The sequence below is a fragment of the Dreissena polymorpha genome, chromosome 5, assembly GCF_020536995.1.
Source record: "Dreissena polymorpha isolate Duluth1 chromosome 5, UMN_Dpol_1.0, whole genome shotgun sequence".
NCBI classification, from domain to species: domain Eukaryota; kingdom Metazoa; phylum Mollusca; class Bivalvia; order Myida; family Dreissenidae; genus Dreissena; species Dreissena polymorpha.
Genome location: NC_068359.1, coordinates 58,025,363 through 58,046,607, shown reverse-complemented (window position 1 = coordinate 58,046,607; position 21,245 = coordinate 58,025,363). Strand labels below are relative to the sequence as shown.

Below are 21,245 nucleotides of genomic sequence, written 5' to 3'. Positions count from 1 at the left end.
ACATTAACAGACACCAGTATTCACATTAATAGACAGCAGTATTCACATTAACAGTATTCGTTGTGCATGAGATGCAAATCATATTTAAGCCAAATGAAATAACGATATTTCTTTTGTCGATAGAGAACATTTCAAATATATTATATTAATTCAAGACAACAACATGTGAGCTTTTTGAGATACAAATACCTTTTTTACATAGTGCTAGTTCATTCGGCCCTGCATTTTATTGCCTGATAAACGAGTTCACTAATTACAAGGCAAACATTGAATTTATTGAAAAGTTGTCTTTTGTCATTGTTTTCCCTTTGGCAAATCGAGTTCGATGCCCGTTTGTATACTTAGGTTTATATAAGCATAGAAGTGTTATTATTGGTATTTTTTTTATTATTTTACCAAAATGCTGTTTATCAGAATGCATTCCTGGTTATCAATGTTTGCTTACTTGAGACATTCTGGTACTAGTCTTGTGGATTTATGGCATCTGTTTGATTTATAGTATACAAGTATATTTATTGTATTTCCATTTGCCTTATTAGGAGAGGACCTGCGATGTCAAGGTATACGCACAACTCATGGCTGAAAATCTGGAGCTGATTTCCTTCAAATGCAATTAGATCATCCTTTCATATAGCTACAATGGCATGAAGTTGGACTATTGAAAGTATCTAAAACATAGTAAAGTGACTATATAGAAGTCATCATGCATACAATAACGCCAATATTAAAACAATATGATGGAGAACAACTTTCTAATAAACATTTTCCTGTATGTAATGCTTTTTTCTTTTCGCCGAATATTGACACTTGACCAACACTATTTTTGACACTCACCTTTGTTCTTGAACCATTTTCATACGGTGTTCATATGTGTATCATCGCATTATAGATCTGATCTATTTAATATTTGAGTACCAATATATTGCACACACAATGTGGTATTTGTTTTATATTTATAAACCGTAAGGGTCACAGTGTACGCTTGTGCTACCTGTGTGCTACTTAGTACTACTTAGAACGCCAGTAGAGTAATACAGACATGTGCATGCCTGTTGTCTTATTAACGCTCGATTGGTAATTGACGGCTAGGGTACTACTTAAATGCACCCTGGGTACTCTTAAGTATACTTAAATGAACCCGGGTTCGGAAAATAAACAAAAACGTACCCGATCAATTTAGACTGTATCCGAGTATTATTCCCGCCCAAAATCCGATGTTGTAAAACGCCGTACGGAATACGAAACAAAATTCTCTGTGATTTTTTTTCCTCAACATACTTTTTGAGCCGGAGTTTCAATAATATAGAGGCTATTTTACAGAATATTGAAATAAATATGAACATAATTAATAAAAAAACACAACCGACAACGGCCAATTTAGCGTCAGAATTTTGGGTGCGTATTAGTATATTTACCGTACCCGGGATACATTTAAGTATACTTAAGCGTACCCGGGATACATTTAAGTAGTACCCGAGCTGACACTGACCAATCGATTCTTATTTAAACAGATAAATCAACATTTGAAGTGTCTTTTAACATAATAATGTTTTTATTTAAGTTTTTTTTCTTATACCAAGCTTAGTGTCGGTTTGCGCGGTGTTTGTGCATTTGTAGCCAAATAAATAAAACCAATCAAGGGAGTTATTAATTTGTCGTTGTGTTTGTCATGAGGCTTTGTTCTGTGTCGTATTGAAAAGTAAATTTTAATAAATACAGGACTTTGGAGTGATGAAACTGGAGTTTCGTTTTCTTTACATTTGGTGTTTGTAATGGGAGCATAAACACTTTTGAATCATAGCAATTGTTGAGTGTATTGAATCAGCCCAGTTTTAATGATTTTCAGTGGGAACGTGTTATGCACTATTTCTTAAATATAAACAAATTGAAACTCCACCTGCCTCAGAAGGATATAACTTTTATTAGCGGCACGAAATCTTTTATCGATGGCAAGGGGCCAATTGCAAAAAACAACACAGGAAATTAAAAAAATGAACAAAGATCAAACAGTTATATGAATTATAACGACAAACGAACAGGATTAACATAGTTGAATGCAAGATAAAATGGATATCCAATGAAATTAAACATCAGTTGTTCACATAATATGTGTTATGTACAAATGTGATATTGTATTTGAAATATGTATTTAAAGCCGGAATAACATATAGAAGAATTACAAGAGTAGCATTTCCTAGAATCGCTTCTTATTTCAAACTATTTCATATATTTTAACAGTTCTTCGATTTCACGTCAAATCAGATACGCGTATGCAAATACGCATAACAACATTATGATCATGTGACATGGTTGTCAATACAATTCAGCCTCGCTCTGTGAAAAAGAGGTTTAATGTTTGTCCGTCAGTGTCGTCCCAGATTCGCCTGTGCGGACGACACTTTCCGCTTGTATATTTTTCGTTTAAAGAAAGTCTCTTCTAAACAAAAATGTAATGTAGGCGGAAAGAGTCGTCCCTGATTAGCCTGTGTGGACTGAACAGGCTAATCTGTGTCGAAACTTAACGCACATGCATTAAACCCCATTTGTTATAGAGCATGGCTCTATTTTACAATGTAATCACACTGTAGAAGTATGTAGATTGGATAAACGCGATTAAACGGTAAAAGTATACAGTCGTGGCGGAGTATAAGGAGAGTTGCGGTGTGCATTCTAATAGTATGATATTATTTAGTCGCGTTCTGAGAAAACGGGGCATAATGAATGTGCGTAAAGTGTCGTCCCATATTAGCCTGTGCAGTCCGCACAGGCTAATCAGGAACAACACTTTCCGCTTGTATGCCACATTTCGTTTAAATGAAGTCTCTTCTTAGCAAAAATCCAATTTAGGCGGAAGGTGTCGTCCCTGATTAGCCTGTGCGAAGTGCACAGGCTAATCTGGGACGACTCTTTCTGCACATGCAGTATGCCTAGTTTTCTTAGAACACGACTCATTTTACGGGTTTTGCGGATAAACTGTTTTGATAAATACAATTTAATAAATAAATCTTATTTTATTTCTATGATTCCTTTATAATGGAATATATGTATGAGTGTACAAGTGAAACTATTTTAAAAGAGATGCACTAATTAATATACATGCTTGTCGTGTATATGCCGCAGATGAAATGAATCCAATTACTTCTTTATGTTATACACATTTATTTTCGCTCATGTAACTAAGGTAATTTCAAGACTATTTTAAGTAGTTTATTGTTAGAATAGATGTAAATGTCAACTGTTCCTAAAATTGAAGACATCTGGACCATTACAAAGCTAGCACAATACAATTTATCTACCCACAGGACTGCCACGCCAAAAACAAAACAACAACCGACAAGATCAAATACAATCCGAAATTAATATTACGAGATCACCAATTTTAATTGCTAAATGCATAAACGCGTTTTTGGTTCAAAGCAGTTTATTAGAAACAAATCTGCATGGTTGTATATTCATTTCGTTGATTTTGACGAAGGGGAACACACTATAAGAAGAATACCGAACAATCGATAACATCGGACGCAATGGGTCTTAAAAAGTATTATCATTTGAGTACCACTATAGCTTACATTATATTATTTACACTTTTATAGGTTAAAGACATACACGAAATTAAATTCCAGTTTAATTAGCCTTAGAAACGTTTGATCATCTGTTAGAGGCACTTCATTGACGGCAAGCAACCAATCGTCCAACAATTAGGTGGGTTTAAAAATGGCAGGAAAAACAAGCACGAGTTTATAAAAGTTGGTTTACCGACTAGGAATGTTATTTTTAAATGTGGTTGCATGCAGCTTGAGGACTTTTTCGAAGACAACGTGGCCCACAATAACAGTTAAAATGGGAAATCGAATTTCCGTTTGTTTGTATTACAAACACGACGAGTACATCATGAAATAACAAGTCATTATAGCATATTAAATGATCGTTAGATAACGATTTGCCTCGGTCAGCTAAATATAAGGCCATATCATTAACATGACATTTCTCTGACATTATCTATTTCGACCGTTTGCAACTAGTCAGAACGGCTCATAAGCGGTCAAAGATTAGTGTCGTTTTGCAAGCAATAAAACTTTGAATTGGCATTACATTTGCATAAGCATTATCATGAGTACGCGATGACAATGTTGTCAACATGATAACATTTCTAAATAATTCATCATTTTAGTATACCAAAAACGTATTACATGACTAAATCGCCTAATGGTTACCACGAGAGCGAGAGGTCAAATGTTCAAATGACAATGAACTTGTATTGATATAGCCGTATGATATAAGTTAATTAAATCATCCAATGGGAAAGATGGCCTACCCTTTTACACTAACTATTCGTTTAATAACAGTAGAAATTGCTGAACACGCCGTGTTATAAGATAATAACGCAAGTAATTAAGACATTTGCAGTTATCAGGGGACTTAAATGTGTTTATTTCAACACAGCGTTGAACTCGAGTTATATAGACCGGCACTTTATTACATAATTTACATAAAACACATGCTGTAAACGAACTGTTGCTAATAAGTTATATTGATGATAAGCAAATCGTTATTTTAAAACGTGTAAGTATGCTCTTGGTTTTGCGGGTATGATATACGACTTTAAATGAGAATGATTATAGTTGCATGTTGTTGGCAATTATGTGAAATATAAGTCAGTAAAACTGCATAAGTACAGAAATAAACAAGAAACACCGATCATAGTTCCACTTTCTTAGTTTATGAGTACTACAGTTATTAATAACTGTATTGAACCAGTAGGTTTTGGCTGGAATGGGTCTGTTTTGAAAATGCACTTTGTATCGTTTTAGTGTTCTATATAGGTTTACACGTATATTCACGGAAAGAATGATATACATTGCTAACAACAAACCGTTTGCAAAATATGTACGGAAAATCGAAGATGTTTATTGTATAATCAATTCGTTTAAAAAATCTGGTTAACACTGCATATAAGTTGTATGTGAACGATTTGAGCTTTGATGTGCTTTATGAAGCCAAGTGTTTATACAAATTCTTTCATACATATGTCGTATCACGAAATGAAAGGAATTTTAAACCAAGATGACACAAATATTATAAAATATTTAATATACCACCGCAAAGACAACTCTACTGTTAAGTACATGCCAACGCTGTAATATTATCACAACGAACATGCTCGATTCCATTTGATGACGTTTAATCAATCAGCGTTACTTGACGCTTGAATACGTACATAGTTTACATGAGCTTCTCAAAGACCTCGACTTAGAAAGCAGACTGGCTAAAACTCTATCGAATAGAGGTATGCATATAAATGTTAACATCGTCTATATAAATATACGACATCTCCCCTTAAAAAATAATAATTTCTATGTTTATAGGTAGGCTTCACAATCCTAAATATAGCAGAGAAACTTTGAAACATGCAGTTGAAGTCTTTGAAAACATACAGTACATGACTATATATATTACTCAAACAAAATGATCACTGAACTTCTTGTTGATGGAATGTCCCAACTGTTTAGACTCCTGGAATGTTTCTTGGTGGAATGTTCCGAATGTTTATATTGTATCATCATCATGTAATGCTTAATTAAATTTTCAGAAGGTATTTCTTTAAAATAAAGAGAAAAAAACAACAATAAACACATAATAAAATGTATAACACTTGACTAGAGCTATGAACTGTTATGAACACCTATTGTCTTAGCAACAAATTAAAATGAGAAGTTTCTTCATAATGTGTTATTTATGAAACTTAAATAAATATCTTGACAAGTGACTGCAAGGGTTTATTATGCCCATTTACACTGCAGATCCCTTTGTCATCACGAAATCACTGTATTTTGGGGTGTATTATGCCAATTAACAGTACATATGACTTTGTCATCACAAAATCACTTTATTTTGGTGGCATCATAACGTTTCGACCGGAACGGGTAGTTGTTCCCTCTGTTGATGGTACTGGTAATGGAATATCAGCTGGAGGTTGGTGGATATTTTCTGATTGGTGGTTATCCTCCGGATGTAGATAAGGAACATCTTTTCGGTCCTCCCCATGTGGTGTAAAACACGCCTTTGTTGGACGAAGGTGTGTACGATTGTGGCGATATAATCCCCCATTGTTTTTGTTACGAACAATGTAAGATCTTGGAGATTCATGTTTTTGAACTACTGTCGCCGGTTCACATTTTTTATTTTCTTTTTGTTTCATGATGATTTGTTGCCCAGCTTGTAAATTAATCTGTTCTTTGGAACAGTGTTTATCAAATTGGCTTTTGTTCTATTTCTGCAGAAAAGTTTTTTCTTAGCTATGTTGTTGGTAGTCGTTTTTTGCAAAAGCGGCTTGGTTATTGGTAGTGTCGTCTGCCGAGGAAAAGATGTGTTGGCGATTGATCTATTCCTTAAATATTAGTGTCTCTATAGATGATGATGGACAAATATGGATCACTGGGTTTCTTAAAAATATCTTTTATTGTCTGTACCCCTTGTTCAACAAGTCCATTAGATTGTGGGTACATTGGAGAACTAGTCACATGCACAAAACCGTAATTTCTGGCAAAATTGGTAAAACAAGCACTGGAAAACTGCGGTCCATTGTCTGAATAGTGTTCATCTGGTATGCCATATCTTGAAAATTGACTCTTTAAATACATTATGGTATTCTCACTCGACAAGTCGTCTAGTTTCGCGATTTAAAGCCATGAACTGAATCGATCAACAGAGAGCAAGTAGTTTTGTCCCTTGAATTGGAATAAATCGACGCTTATTTTTGACCACGGCATTTATGGAACTTCTGTAATGACTTTTGATTCTTTTGGATTTCTATTTTGGTTTTCTGCACATTTCTCACAAGCGGCTTCCTTATTTTTAATTTCAGTGGACATTCCCGGCCAAAACAGCGTTTCCCTAGCTCTGCTTTTGCATTTGGTGATTCCAAGATGTGCTTCATGTATTTTGTCCAACATGTCTGGTCTCAATGATTCAGGCACTATCAGTTTGTGAGACTTAAACAACAAATTGTCAACTTATGAAATTTCGTCGCGAATGTTCCAGTACGGTTGTACTCTATAATCTAACAGTTTGAACTGGTTTGCCAACCTGCCAATACAACATCTTATAATGCTTTCATTATATATGCTATAGGCTGATTGTTCTGAAGAAGTACTGCACCAACTCCTTTTGATGACGCGTCTACTGATAATACGATTTCCTCTTCAGGATCAAAGTATCGAAGTACTGGCGTTGTACTCACAGCATATTTTAATGCTTCAAAAGACTCTTATTGTTCTTTTTCCCAATGCCATTCTGTTTCTTTCACCAGAAGTAGTCGTAATGGAGCACTTATTTGAGATAAGTTTGGAATGAATAATTTATATAACCCAGAAATATCATAAGCTCCTTTGTGTTTTGGGGTTCTACCATGTCTTTTACAGCTCTAATCTTCTCAGGATCAGGTTTGAGACCTTCTCCTGTTAATATATGTCCAACATAACTAATTGATGATTTTCTAAACTGACATTTGTCCTTATTCAATTTCAAGTTATGTTCATTTATGCGCTGTAATACCAGGTTCAGCCGTTTGTCATGCTCTGGTAGATCTCTTCCCCAGATTAGTATGTCGTCAACTATAGCTTACAGTCCCGTCTATGACCTGTATTATCTCGGAAACAAGTCTTTGGTAGACTTCTGGTGCTGACTTTATTCCATACGGAACTCTTGTGAAGCTATAACGTCCATATGGTGTGTTGAATGTACACAGTTTCTGACTGTCAGTATCTAAAGCACATTGCAAGAAACCAGACGAAGCATCTAGTTTCGTAAAAATCTTTGCGTGTGTAACCTGTGGCAAAACATCTTCGATTGTTTTTAATGGATAGTGCTCTCTTTTAATGGCACGGTTTAAGTCTTTGGGATCCATACAAATTCGTAACTTTCCATCTTTCTTTTGAACAATCAGTCCTTGTTTTTTCATGGATAGTAATTCTTGTTTTACTTTCTCTTAAATAGCTATCGGCACTTTTCTTGGTTCAACACTAGGATCAACTGTTATGTGATGTTTTCCTTTCCTCGCAAACATCCCATACCTTCAAATATTTTTGGAAAATAATGTTCTATGTCTATGGTACCGATTTCTTATGATTTATTGTATTGATCCGCTGCACGAGATTCAATTCAGAACATGTCTCTGCTCCCAGTATTGTCTCAGCATTTTTCATTTGTGCCATTTGGAATTTTACATTGTGTTGTTCAATTTTTACTTTTACCGGTGATGTTACCTGCCCGATAGTTTTTAAAATGTGTCCACTGTAAGTTTTCAGCACGGTTTTGTCGACTTTCAAGTTGTACCTAAGGCCTACTTTGTTAAATGTTTCTTCTGACATAACGTTACACTTGGCCCCTGTATCTAGTTGTAATTTTATTGGTTTCGTGTTTATCTCTGCATCAATCAGCCAATCTGAATTCATGGAATTTATATTGTAAGTCTCTCCATTTAGCTCGATTACCATACCGACATACATTGCATTTGAATCGGAATCGGGAAATTGTGATGTATAATCTAGCTGATGAACACCTTTCCCGTATTTCTTCTTATATGGTTGTTCATGAATTTTACTTCTACTTTTCCTAGCATAATGATCCATCTTACCACATTTATTCCATGTTTTACCAATTGCTGTGCAATTTTCATTTTAAGAATGACCATGTGATTTTTCACATCTAGTGCACTCTTTGTTGTTTTTTCATATTTATCATGTTTTTCATATTTGTCATTTTTTTATTTTGGTTTAAACTTCACCCTTTTTTCCGAAATGGCATTCATGGATACTGCTGCTTTTGACGCACTTTGCATTGTCTGTGATGCACTTTGCATTGTCTGTGATTGTGTCTTCGCTATTTCATAGGATCTGACAATATCAACCGTCTTAGTAAGAGTTTAATCTGAGCCAACACAAATTAACTTTTCTCTGGCTTTGTTGCTCTTGAACCCCAAAATGATGCGGTCCCTAACTATTTCCTCCGGATTAGGATATACACAGTCCCTAACCAATGTATGCACATCGGTGACGAACTGGTCGAATGTCTCGTCTGCTTGCACTCGACTGAAACTTGTATCTATTGAATACAATATTCGTTCGTGGTTTCACGTGTGCCTCGAATCCTTCAAAGTACGTTTTAAGTTTTTTCTTCTCATCGGGGGTCAGTGTCTAAGTTTCATATACTGTTCTCCCCCACCCATATCATTAGGTAAGCACATTTTTCCTCCTCCTCTTCTTTAATCTTTAGAGGGCCATCAAAGACAAAATTTGCGTGGGTGACAAACCTCTTCCATGCCGTTTTAAGGTCGGAAGACTCCCAGTTCATTATGGGCGCCGAACAGCTCAATCCCTCCAATGTGGACTACGGATTCGTTTTATTTCTGACACCATGTTATATTATCACAACGAACATGCTCGATTCCATTGGATGACGTTTAATCAATCAGCGTTACTTGACGCTTGAATACGTACATAGTTTACATTAGCTTCTCAAATACCTCGACTTAGAAAGCAGACTGGCTAAAACTCTATCGAATAGAGGTATGCATTTAAATGTTAACATCGTCTATATCAATATACGACAAACACGTAGACATATGTATAGTTACGGATGTTCTACCATGAAAAACGCTCTATTTTAAGGAATGTTCCACCGCATTGGAAGTTTCGATTGAAAGGGTTCTACCATGAAGACCACTCTATTTTAATGGGTGATTTACTATGACGAGTGACATAGTGTGAATAATGCTCCATAAGGAAGACAACTCTATTGGAAGTGCTGTTCCACTAGTTCTGTTCCACTGATTAATATGTCTATTTCACAGGATAAAGCACCGCCACATATAGCGTTCGTCGATTATGCGTCTGCTTATTAACCAGGTTTTTTCCGAAGGAAAAAACTGATTATTAGATTGGCGAATGTCGGCGGGCGGGCGGGCGGGCTGGCTGGCGGGCTGGCGGGCGGAACAAGCTTGTCCGAGCCATAACTTTGTCGTTCATTGTCAGATTTTACAATCATTTGGCACATTTGTTCAACATTATTAGACGGTGTGTCGCGCGAAAGAATTACGTCGATATCTCCAAGGTTACAATTTGGGTTTGAAGGTCACAAATGGCCATAAATGAACTTGTCCGGGCCATAACTTTGTCGTGCATCGTCAGATTTTAAAATAATTTCGTACATTTGTTCACCATTATAATACGGTGTGTCGCGCAAAAATTACATCGATATCTCTAAGGTCGAGGTCACAATTTGAGTTTGAAGGTCAAAAATGGCCATAAATGAGCTTGTGAGGGCCATAACATTGTCATTCAAATTGAGATTTTAAAATCATTTGGCACATTTGTTCTCCATCATTATACGGTGTGTCGCGCGAAAGAATCACGTTGATATCTTCAAGGTCAAGGTAACAATTTGAGTTTGAAGGTCAAAAATGGCCGTAAATGAGCTTGTCTGGGACATTACTATGACATTTTAAAATCATTTGACACATTTGTTCACCATTATTGTACGATGTGTTGCGCGAAAGAATTACGTCAATATCTCCAAGGTCAAGGTCGCCACAACTTAAAAAAGATTGATTTTGTAATTATGTAACTTTGAACAATCAGTGAAAAATGAACATTTTTATTTTGATTTGTCTCTCTTTATCAGACTTTTTATGCTCCCGGTAGGGTGGCATATAGCAGTTGAACTGTCCGTCAGCATGTCAGTATGTGTGTATGTCAGTCTGTCCGTCCGTCCGATTTTTGTTTAACATTGGCCATAACTTTTGCATTATTGAAGATAGAAACTTGATATTTTGCATACATGTGTATATCATTAAGCTTCACATTTTGAGTGGTGGAAGTTGAAGGTCAAGCTCATCCTTCAAGGTCAAAGGTCAACAAAAAATGTTTTTCAAAGCGGCGTTCTCACGAAGCTGCACATTTTGAGTGTTGGAAGTTCAAGGTCAAGGTCATCCTTCAAGGTGAAAGGTAAAAAAATATTTAAAACAATTTCAAAGCGGCATTCTCATGAAGCTGCACATTTTAAGTGGTGGAAGTTTAAGGTCAAGGTCATTCTTCAAGCTCAAAGGTCATTTTTATATTATTTCAAAGCGGCGCAATAGGGGGCATTGTGTTTCTGACGAACACAACTCTTGTTTTTTATAATTGAAATCAAGGTCAATTTTACACAAGGGGGTTAATAATACACATTTTGAATTGTCTGCGTTTATCAGACTTTTTCATCTGAAAACCAGGATTTGTGACAATTGTGTCCCTTGTTTTAATATGGTTTCATATATGACAACCCGCAAGCAATATAAAACGCTTTTATGTATGGAATTAGCCGTTATAATACACATAATTTGTTTATAATTTTGCCGTATCGGGCATATGTCCCTCGGAGAAAGTAGTTTTAGATACATATAGATTACCTATTCTATCCGGTTATACACTACAAGGCCCTTCTAACGAAATACTTTAATTATACTTCTTTAAAAAAAAAGACAATGAAAATAAGCACCTATAACACTAAAATGTTTCTGGACCTCATTCGGGTGTGGTTTCCTCGCGCTGCAGGTACAAAATGAAGTATGCAAACAAAAATCATTGCATTGTACATATTATCCGTTTTAAAGACAATATTGTTACGTACCTCTGCTTTGAGGTATACCGTTTTAAATACTTGATTACTGAAAGCTTTCAAACAGCTGTTAATATAGTGCTACGCTAGTTCCATCCGTTTTTTAAATATGACACAAGTCGAAAATAAATGTTCAATCAATAATTTATTCGTGCGAAGATACATATTCGCAATAAACAACCCGTTAGAGAGCAACACAATGTAAGTTATTCCTAACCGCCAGCTTCCTGGTAATTATACTAGGGTATAATACACGGATTTACACATGTGACGCACAATCAGACAGTTCTGCGTTGTTTCAGAATTTATGTAAAGAATGCAATAAAAGTGTTAAAAACATTTCCAAAAGCAGTGTTACTTAATATAAACAATCTTCATATCAATGGATTATTACTATCAAACGTACGTGATTATGACTTAAAGGAATTTAATATATAATTTAATTAGAAAAATGAATGACTGCCTCTCGACAAAAATTACGTCTATTCTAGATCTTGACTTTTGCTCAACTGTCCACTATGTAAGCGCAACTGTTACACCTGGGGTGTATCAATACTACGGAAAAACACATATGTTATTACGGTGGACTAAAAGGCTAAAATTTTACTCGCCATAACGACATAAGGTTGACGTCTCGACGCTAATGTTTCCGGCTTTTCCCGGAAAATATTTGGTCGACATGATCTAAGTCGACAAATCAACATAATGTTTGGCGTCATGCTCTTGTGAAAATGACTTGCCATTATAGTTTAAGTCGACAAGATGAGTCATTACTTACGCCATAACACCTTTCTTCTATCATGCCGTCATAGAATGTTGACATAATCACAGCATCAGGGTGTACTATATGCGCTTCCATAGAGAATAGCTGTTTAAGCATTTTTACTAAAAAGTACATATTTTTAGATGTTGTCATTTTGTGACATTGTTTTATTATTTTGTGGTAATTTATCAAAGGGCCTGATCCAGAAAAGATACATTTGGTTGAGGGGGTGAGGGAACACGTTTGGTTTCATTTAACAAATGGGCTGAGGCAAGAAATCAGTGTACAATGAATGGCCATATATTGATACTTTGATACTTAATAAGTGTGCTTTCAACATGAGAAGCTAAATACACGCTGTGTATTAAATATGTTCCTCAAATGTTAACTAAATAAGATTCATTGGATTTGTATCTTTATAATGATTTTGATTGACATTTAACTGCTTAACAAGTATCATATGCAAACAAAAATCACAAGCGTGCCTATTTTTTTTAAATGAACAAAACATGTTCACATTGAGCGTTATATATTCAACATCGAAACATGTTTAAAAAGATACAACTTATCCCTTCAACATCATATCGTCACGCGGTTGACTCTTAAATATCATCTGTATTATGAGTTCTGGAAATTAAAACGAGTGAGTGTTTAAATTAGTGCAAAAACAATTGAATGAGTTTTTTGGAAGTCAAAGTAAAAGGAAATTCCACAAGAGTCCGTATTTATTATCTTTAACATCACTAAAGTCAGAAAAATTGGTCAGGCAAACAATATTTTCGAAAGAGGCATTAACACTGTTGGTTTGGTTACTATTTCAATTACCTGTGTTTATATGGGTATAAAGCGGGATAAAATGTGAATAGTGGTGATCAATTATAATCTAGCTTGTACGATATATTAATAGCTCATATGTTCCTTCATATTTCGATTCTGAAGAAATTCTTTAATAACTCAGCAAGTTTACAAATGTATATAAACGATTTGTGTTTTTTAATCTTCATCATGACATAATACCAATTAAGTTATTGTTGTGTACGTTTACATACTTAAAATGTAGATGCACATTCGACACTGTTACCAAATTTCTGTCGGTTCCATAGCTTGATACTTAAGAAAGTCATTTTCATAAAATGTTTATTGTTATTAAGGTAGCGCACCTCTAATGGGCACATTTCCAAATATAATCTAATTAATTATTTTCTTAATCAGCATCATTTCACTGAACTACATGCAAATTTGTAGGTAGGCTTTCCATGCTTTTAAAAAAAATATACCGATTTTTTCAAAACCACCCCCACGCTCGGCTTTTGTCCAGTTTATTTTCACCCCTGGGGTATATACAAGTTCCATAATTCATTCAAATTTCCAAATATGGGCATGCAGTTGGTGTGTACAGATGCTGTAAAGGTGTTTAAAGTTTAAACAAGGTGAAATAAGTATTCTTTTACAGACATTTATTTTTTACAAATTTTTATCTATGGAAGAGCGCCATGAAATGTAAGTGATTTCAGCCAAGTAAAAATTGGGTCGGTTAAAAACAAAGTGTCATAAAATTCAAAATAGTATCATTTAAGTCATATTTTAAACTTAGTTTTTATAGAAACACTATATACAGCAAAAATACCAAGAACTAGACAGATTTACCGTTTACTTTTTGAAATAAAAATAAAAATGCAACATGCATGGTTCGTATTTTCAACAGTAAATCACACAATTTCGCCATAACGTTGTTAAAATTTTAATAATTGAAGAATGTGCATAAAAATTGCAACATATTTAACAATAAATATAGCTTATATGCCATATTAAATCAAATTACGTTAGAAAATAAATAAAACGCGTCGCAAAAAAGTATACGTCGTCGGCAGGATTCGAACCTGCGCGGGAATATCCCAAAAGATTTCTAGTATATCGCCTTAACCACTAGGCTACGGCACCTAATAGTAGGCTCTTCAACCTTCGAAGAAATCGCGGGAAATCATTAGAGGTGCGCTACCTTAAATTAAGAACTAATTTGACGATTGTTGGTGACATTAACATTAATGAGCCAGCTCAAATTTCGAAAATAAGCATACACAACTATCTCCGAATGTCGAACTGAATGTCCCGCTGGAATGCCGAGCCAGCTCGACATTCGAAAATAAGCATACAACAATAAACGCGAATGCCGAACTGAATGTCGAGCTGGAATGCGTGGCTAGCTCTACATTCGAAAAACAAGCATACAACATTATTTGCGAATGCGGAACTGAAACTCGAGCTGGAATGCCGAGCCAGCTCGACAATCGAAAATGAGCATACAACACTATATGCGAATGCCGAACTGAATGTCGAGCTGGAAAGCCGAGCAGGCTTGACATTCGAAAATAAGCATACATATCTATATGCAAATGCCGAACTAGATGTCGAGCTGGAATGCTAAGCCAGCTTGACATTTGAAAATAAGCATACAACACTATATGCGAATGCCGAACTGAATGACGTGCTGGAATGCCGAGCCAGTTCGACATATAAAAAAAGTAAAACACTCTCTCTGAATGTCGAACTGAATGTCGAGCTGGAATGCCGAGCCAGTTCAACACTCGAAAATAAGAATACAACACTATCTCCGAATGTCGAACTGAATGTCGAGCTGAAATGCCGAGCCAGCTCGCCAATCAAAAATAAGCATACCACACTATCTCCGAATGTCGAACTGAATGTCGAGCTGGCATGCCGAGCCAGCTCGACATTCAAAATAAATTGTTAAACACTATATCCGAATGTCTAACTGAATGTCGAGCTTGAATGTCGAGCCAGCTCGACATTCGAAAATAAGCATACAACACTATATGCGAATGCCGAACTGAATGTCGAGCTGGAATGCCGAGCCAGCTCGACATTATAAAAAATTGCTAAACATTATCTCCGAATGTCGAACTGAATGTCGAGCTGGAATGCCGAGCCGGCTCGACATTAAAAAAATACAACACTATCTCCGAATGTCGAGCTGGAATGCCAAGCCAGCTCGACATTCGAAAATAAACATTCAATACTATACGCGAATGCCGAACTGAATGTCGAGCTGGAATGCCGAGCAAGCTCGACATACTTCAATAAGCATACAACACTATATGCGAATGCCGAATTGAATGTCGAGCTGATATTCCGAGCCAGCTCGACATTCGAAAATAAGCAACAACTCTATATGCGAATGCTAAACTGGATGTCGAGCTGTAATGCCGAGCCAGCTCGACATTCGAAAATAAGCATACAACCCTATATGCGAATGCCGAACTGAATGTCGAGCTGGAATGCCGAGCCAGCTCAACATTCAACAAAAATTGCGAATCACTACCTCCGAATGTCGAACTGAATGTCGAGCTGGAAAGCCGAGCCAGCTCGATATTTAAAAAAAAATGCACAACACTATCTCCGAATGTTGAACTGAATGTCGAGCTGGAATGCCGAGTCAGCTCGACATTCGAAAATAAGCATACAATACTATACGCGAATGCCGAACTGAATGTCGAGCTGGAATGCCGAGCAAGCTCGACATTCTTCAATAAGCTTACGACACTATATGCGAATGCCGAATTGAATGTCGAGCTGGAATGCCGAGCCAGCTCGACATTCGAAAATAAGCAACAACTGTATATGCGAATGCTGAACTGGATGTCGAGCTGTAATGCCGAGCCAGCTCGACATTCGAAAATAAGCATACAACACTATATGCGAATGCCGAACTGAATGTCGAGCTGGAATGCCGAGCCAGCTCGACATTCAACAAAAATTGCGAATCACTATCTCCGAATGTCGAACTGAATGTCGAGTTGGAAAGCCGAGCCAGCTCGATATTTAAAAAAAATGCACAACACTATCTCCGAATGTCGAACTGAATGTCGAGCTGGAATGCCGAGTCAGCTCGACATTCGAAAATAAGCATACAACACTATATGCGAATGCCGAACTGAATGTCGAGCTGGAATTCCGAGCCAGCTCGACATACGAAAATAAGCACACAACACTTTATGCGAATGCCGAACTGAATGTCGAGCTGATATGCCGAGCCAGCTCGACATTCAAAAAAATGTGTACAACACTATCTCCGAATGTCGAACTGAATGTCGTGCTGGAATGCCGAGCCAGCTCGACATTCAAAAATAAGCATACAACACTATATGCGAATGCCGAACTAAATGTCGAGCCGGAACGCCGAGCCAGCTCGACATTAAAAAATAAGCATATAAAACTTTATGCGAATGCCAAACTGAATGTCGAACTGGAATGCCGAGCCAGCTCGACATTAAAAAAAATTGTTAAACACTATATCCGAATGTCGACCTGAATGTCGAGCTGGAATGCCAAGCCAGCTCGACATTCATCAAAAAATGTTAAAAACTCTCTCCGAATATCGAACTGAATGTCGCGCTTGAAAGCCGAGCCAGCTCAACTTTCGAAAATAAGCATACAACACTATCTCCGAATGTCGAACTGAATGTCGAGCTGGAATGCCGAGTCAGCTCGACATTCGAAAATAAGCATACAATACTATACGCGAATGCCGAACTGAATGTCGAGCTGGAATGCCGAGCAAGCTCGACATTCTTCAATAAGCTTACGACACTATATGCGAATGCCGAATTGAATGTCGAGCTGGAATGCCGAGCCAGCTCGACATTCGAAAATAAGCAACAACTGTATATGCGAATGCTGAACTGGATGTCGAGCTGTAATGCCGAGCCAGCTCGACATTCGAAAATAAGCATACAACACTATATGCGAATGCCGAACTGAATGTCGAGCTGGAATGCCGAGCCAGCTCGACATTCAACAAAAATTGCGAATCACTATCTCCGAATGTCGAACTGAATGTCGAGTTGGAAAGCCGAGCCAGCTCGATATTTAAAAAAAATGCACAACACTATCTCCGAATGTCGAACTGAATGTCGAGCTGGAATGCCGAGTCAGCTCGACATTCGAAAATAAGCATACAACACTATATGCGAATGCCGAACTGAATGTCGAGCTGGAATTCCGAGCCAGCTCGACATTCGAAAATAAGCACACAACACTTTATGCGAATGCCGAACTGAATGTCGAGCTGATATGCCGAGCCAGCTCGACATTCAAAAAAATGTGTAGAACACTATCTCCGAATGTCGAACTGAATGTCGTGCTGGAATGCCGAGCCAGCTCGACATTCAAAAATAAGCATACAACACTATATGCAAATGCCGAACTAAATGTCGAGCCGGAACGCCGAGCCAGCTCGACATTAAAAAATAAGCATATAAAACTTTATGCGAATGCCAAACTGAATGTCGAACTGGAATGCCGAGCAAGCTCGACATTAAAAAAAATTGTTAAACACTATATCCGAATGTCGACCTGAATGTCGAGCTGGAATGCCAAGCCAGCTCGACATTCATCAAAAAATATTAAAAACTCTCTCCGAATGTCGAACTGAATGTCGCGCTTGAAAGCCGAGCCAGCTCAACATTCGAAAATAAGCATACAACACTATCTCCGAATGTCTAACTAAATGTCGAGCTGGAACGCCGGGCCAGCTCGCCATTCGAAAATAAGCATACAACACTATCTCCGAATGTCGAACTGAATGCGAGCTGGAATGCCGAGCCAGCTCGCCATTGGAAAATAAGCATACAACACTATCTCCGAATGTCGAACTGAATGTCTAGCTGAAATGCCGAGCCAGCTCGTCATTCGAAAATAAGCAAACAACCCTATACGCGAATGCCGAACTGAATGTCGAGCTGGAATGTCGAGCCAGCTCGACATTCGAAAATAAGCATACAACACTATATGCAAATGCCAAACTGAATAACGAGCTGGAATGCCGAGCCAGCTCGACATTCGGTAATTTAAATGTTGAGCTAATGTCGAACGTCGAACGGCGAGCCAACTTCATGCACTTCAATCGCGGATTCAGATGAAAGACATTTTCCATAGTGTAAAAGTAAATAGTACAACGAATTCCCGAGGTACGGACGACAAATGCGATTGTTTACAGGAAAACGTTTAAGACCTGAAGCAAACACTCGACCAATTAAATATAACTGTACAGAAAAAATTTCAATCGCTCGGAGATATACTTAAGGCAAACTCCCTACAAAGTGTTCTTTCCAAAGGTTATATGAATGGCTCTGTAAACACGTAAACGGATGTCCGATGATCCCGTTGAAAATGACACATTACTAGAAACCGAACAAGTGACACTTGAGCCAAGGCCACAAGCGATCTCCGATATACTAGAAAGTACTGTGCATTTTGAAGAAGAAACCAATAATGGCGAGCATAGATCAAGCATTACGCCTAAAACGTCGAAGACGTTACTGATTGGAGATTCAATTTTAAGAGGCATAAATAAGCGAGGATTATGCGAATCTGTGACCATATGCACTTTGCCAATGCTGGATATCTGTGAAAAGGTGAGAAAAATGAATATCTCTGACTTATCAAAAATAATAATATTTGCTGGTGGGAATGATCTCTCGAATGGTCACCCAATTTCAATAATCAAAGATGTTATATTGCAGACTTCGCAGACTTCACAATGCATTTAAGATCAAACAAATTGTGAAATATTTATTCGTAAAATAAGTCTTCGACGTGATGTTGATGTACGCGATTTAAACTCAATGCAAGAAGATGTATCAAGCGAACTTCCGGTAAAGCTGATCGATTGTTATAATTGTTTTGTATACGGAAACGGTCGATTGGAGAATCGACTATTCAGACCTGATGGAATTCACCCAAGTAATTACGGATCAAGTTCACTTGTGGCAGCAATCAATGAAGTAGTGCACATAACTAAGAAAATAATGCAGCAGCAACAGCAACAACATCGTCAACTTGATCAAAATCAGCGGAGGCGTACTTCTAACGGTGACTTCAAAAACGGGCATCGTGAATACCGGAGCGCTAAACCGAACTTCCAATACGGGCTTCATGGCTTTAGGAACGGGCATCGTGACTTCCGGAACGGTTATCATGACTTCCGGAAAGGGCATCACGACTTCCGTTATGGGCACCATAACTTCTTCAGGCAGCATGATCTAAGGAATGCAAACCTGGACACCAGAAATGAGTATCAGGATTGTCATAAAAAAAATCGTGACTTCCGGTACGTTCGTCGACACGTCAATTATGAAAACAGTCGACACTGCACGAAACGTGGACGTCAAAATCATGTTACACGTGACTGCAGACTACCCAAAAGACATTAGGTTATTGATGACAGACGTACTACATCGTTATATAGCACAAATAAATTTGACATTCTTTCGTCGGTATGTAGTAAATGTGACTCGCACAAATGTAAGTGTAGTTTAATTATTGCTAATGATGATACAAATCAACAAAAACCACATTGCATAAGATTGAATAATGTTAAATGTAACACAATAAATAATTTAGACACTGATATATCATCCCTGGATAGTAACGTTCTTATGGAAATACCATACAATCTACTTTAAAATGTAACATAAATAATGATTATTATATTCCATTTACATACAAAGGTTTGCATATTATGCATTTGAATATCCAACATTTATTGCCTAAATTGGATGAAATTCGTGTTTACTTACACGAAAATAGTTCTTAAGATATAGTAAGCTTTTGTGAAACATTTTTAAATGATAAAACGGAGATAAACACAATATCCATTTCCGGTTACAGCATTGTAAGACGTGATAGGGCTATTTCTGCTGGAGGCGGTATAATAGTTTATATAAAAGATAGCATCTCTTTGTACGTAGACATGCTTAAGAAAGTGACGATATTGAATCTATTTGGCTACAAAGCAACATTGTAAAGTACAAACCATATCTAATTAACTTTTTTTATCGTCCACCAAATAGCACTCAGTCTTGGATTGACTCATTTGAATTACAGATAAATAAGGCAGACATGGAATATGGTAATATGTATTCAACCGGGGATTTAATTTTCACTGTTTAAGTCAAAACATATTTAACAATAAGAAATTTGGAAAAACTTATCACTGATTTTAATTTAAAACAACACGTGTCTTTTCCAACAAGGGCTACGGAACGTTCATCATCAATATTAGACCATTTGTATTCAAAATATGACAACATTTCTGAGGTAATCATACCAAAAATAGGCATAAGTGACCATTACCCAGTAGATTTTATATTAAGCATCATAGGTAAAATTGTTAAAAGAGATGATTATAAAATTATTAAGTACAGATGTTTTAACAAATTTAAAGAAATCCATTTTCAAAATGACTTAGCAAATGCTAATTTTGATATGGTTGAAACAATAGAGGGTACTAATGAGGCATTTGAAGCATTTTATAACATATTAAATTCAGTCCTTAATAAATTATGGCTACTAAAAGAATGCACCAGGACGTGGCTCGATGAACCGCTTTTCACGTAACGGAAGAGGCAGTTTTCACACACAAACCGGCAGTTTCGGCTACGGAGATCAAGCACCAGGTTATGGCTTGAGAAATAGCGACTCACGTGACGGGCGAGATGGCTATCAGACGCAAACAGGAAGTAACGGTTTTCGAAGTTACGCATCTGATCGAGGCTCAAGGAATGGCGGTTCACGTGACGGAAGGGATGGCAAGAAGCATAATCTATCTAGATTTCAAAACAGTAGTAATTATGGACAACAACAAAGACATCGTGAGTACTGTCATTACAATAATCACTACACTAGTGAATGCAGACGATTGAGTCCGGCTCAGTAGGAACGCGTAGACAGACACAAACATGTACTGATACACAACAAATTTAAAGAACTTAACAAGGTTTGTGAAAATTGTAATTTTAAGATTTGT

The 21,245-nt window shown here is 36.9% G+C and overlaps 1 protein-coding gene across 4 annotated transcripts in view; it reads right to left on the bottom strand.

The window, feature by feature from the left end:
• The window catches only part of LOC127831844 (uncharacterized), a 77,066-nt gene that overhangs the window by 17,635 nt on the left and 38,186 nt on the right, over positions 1–21,245 (bottom strand). For 2 of the 4 annotated variants that reach the window (XM_052356922.1, XM_052356921.1), the window contains exon 1: positions 1,168–1,392. The exons of the other annotated variants lie outside the window; for them this stretch is intronic. Coding sequence is in view for 1 of the 2 variants with exons in the window: in XM_052356921.1 (XP_052212881.1) it covers positions 1,168–1,343 (176 nt within the window). In the remaining variant the exon portion in view is untranslated. Of the gene's footprint in view, positions 1–1,167; positions 1,393–21,245 lie in introns of those variants that run through there. 4 annotated transcript variants of the gene reach the window in all.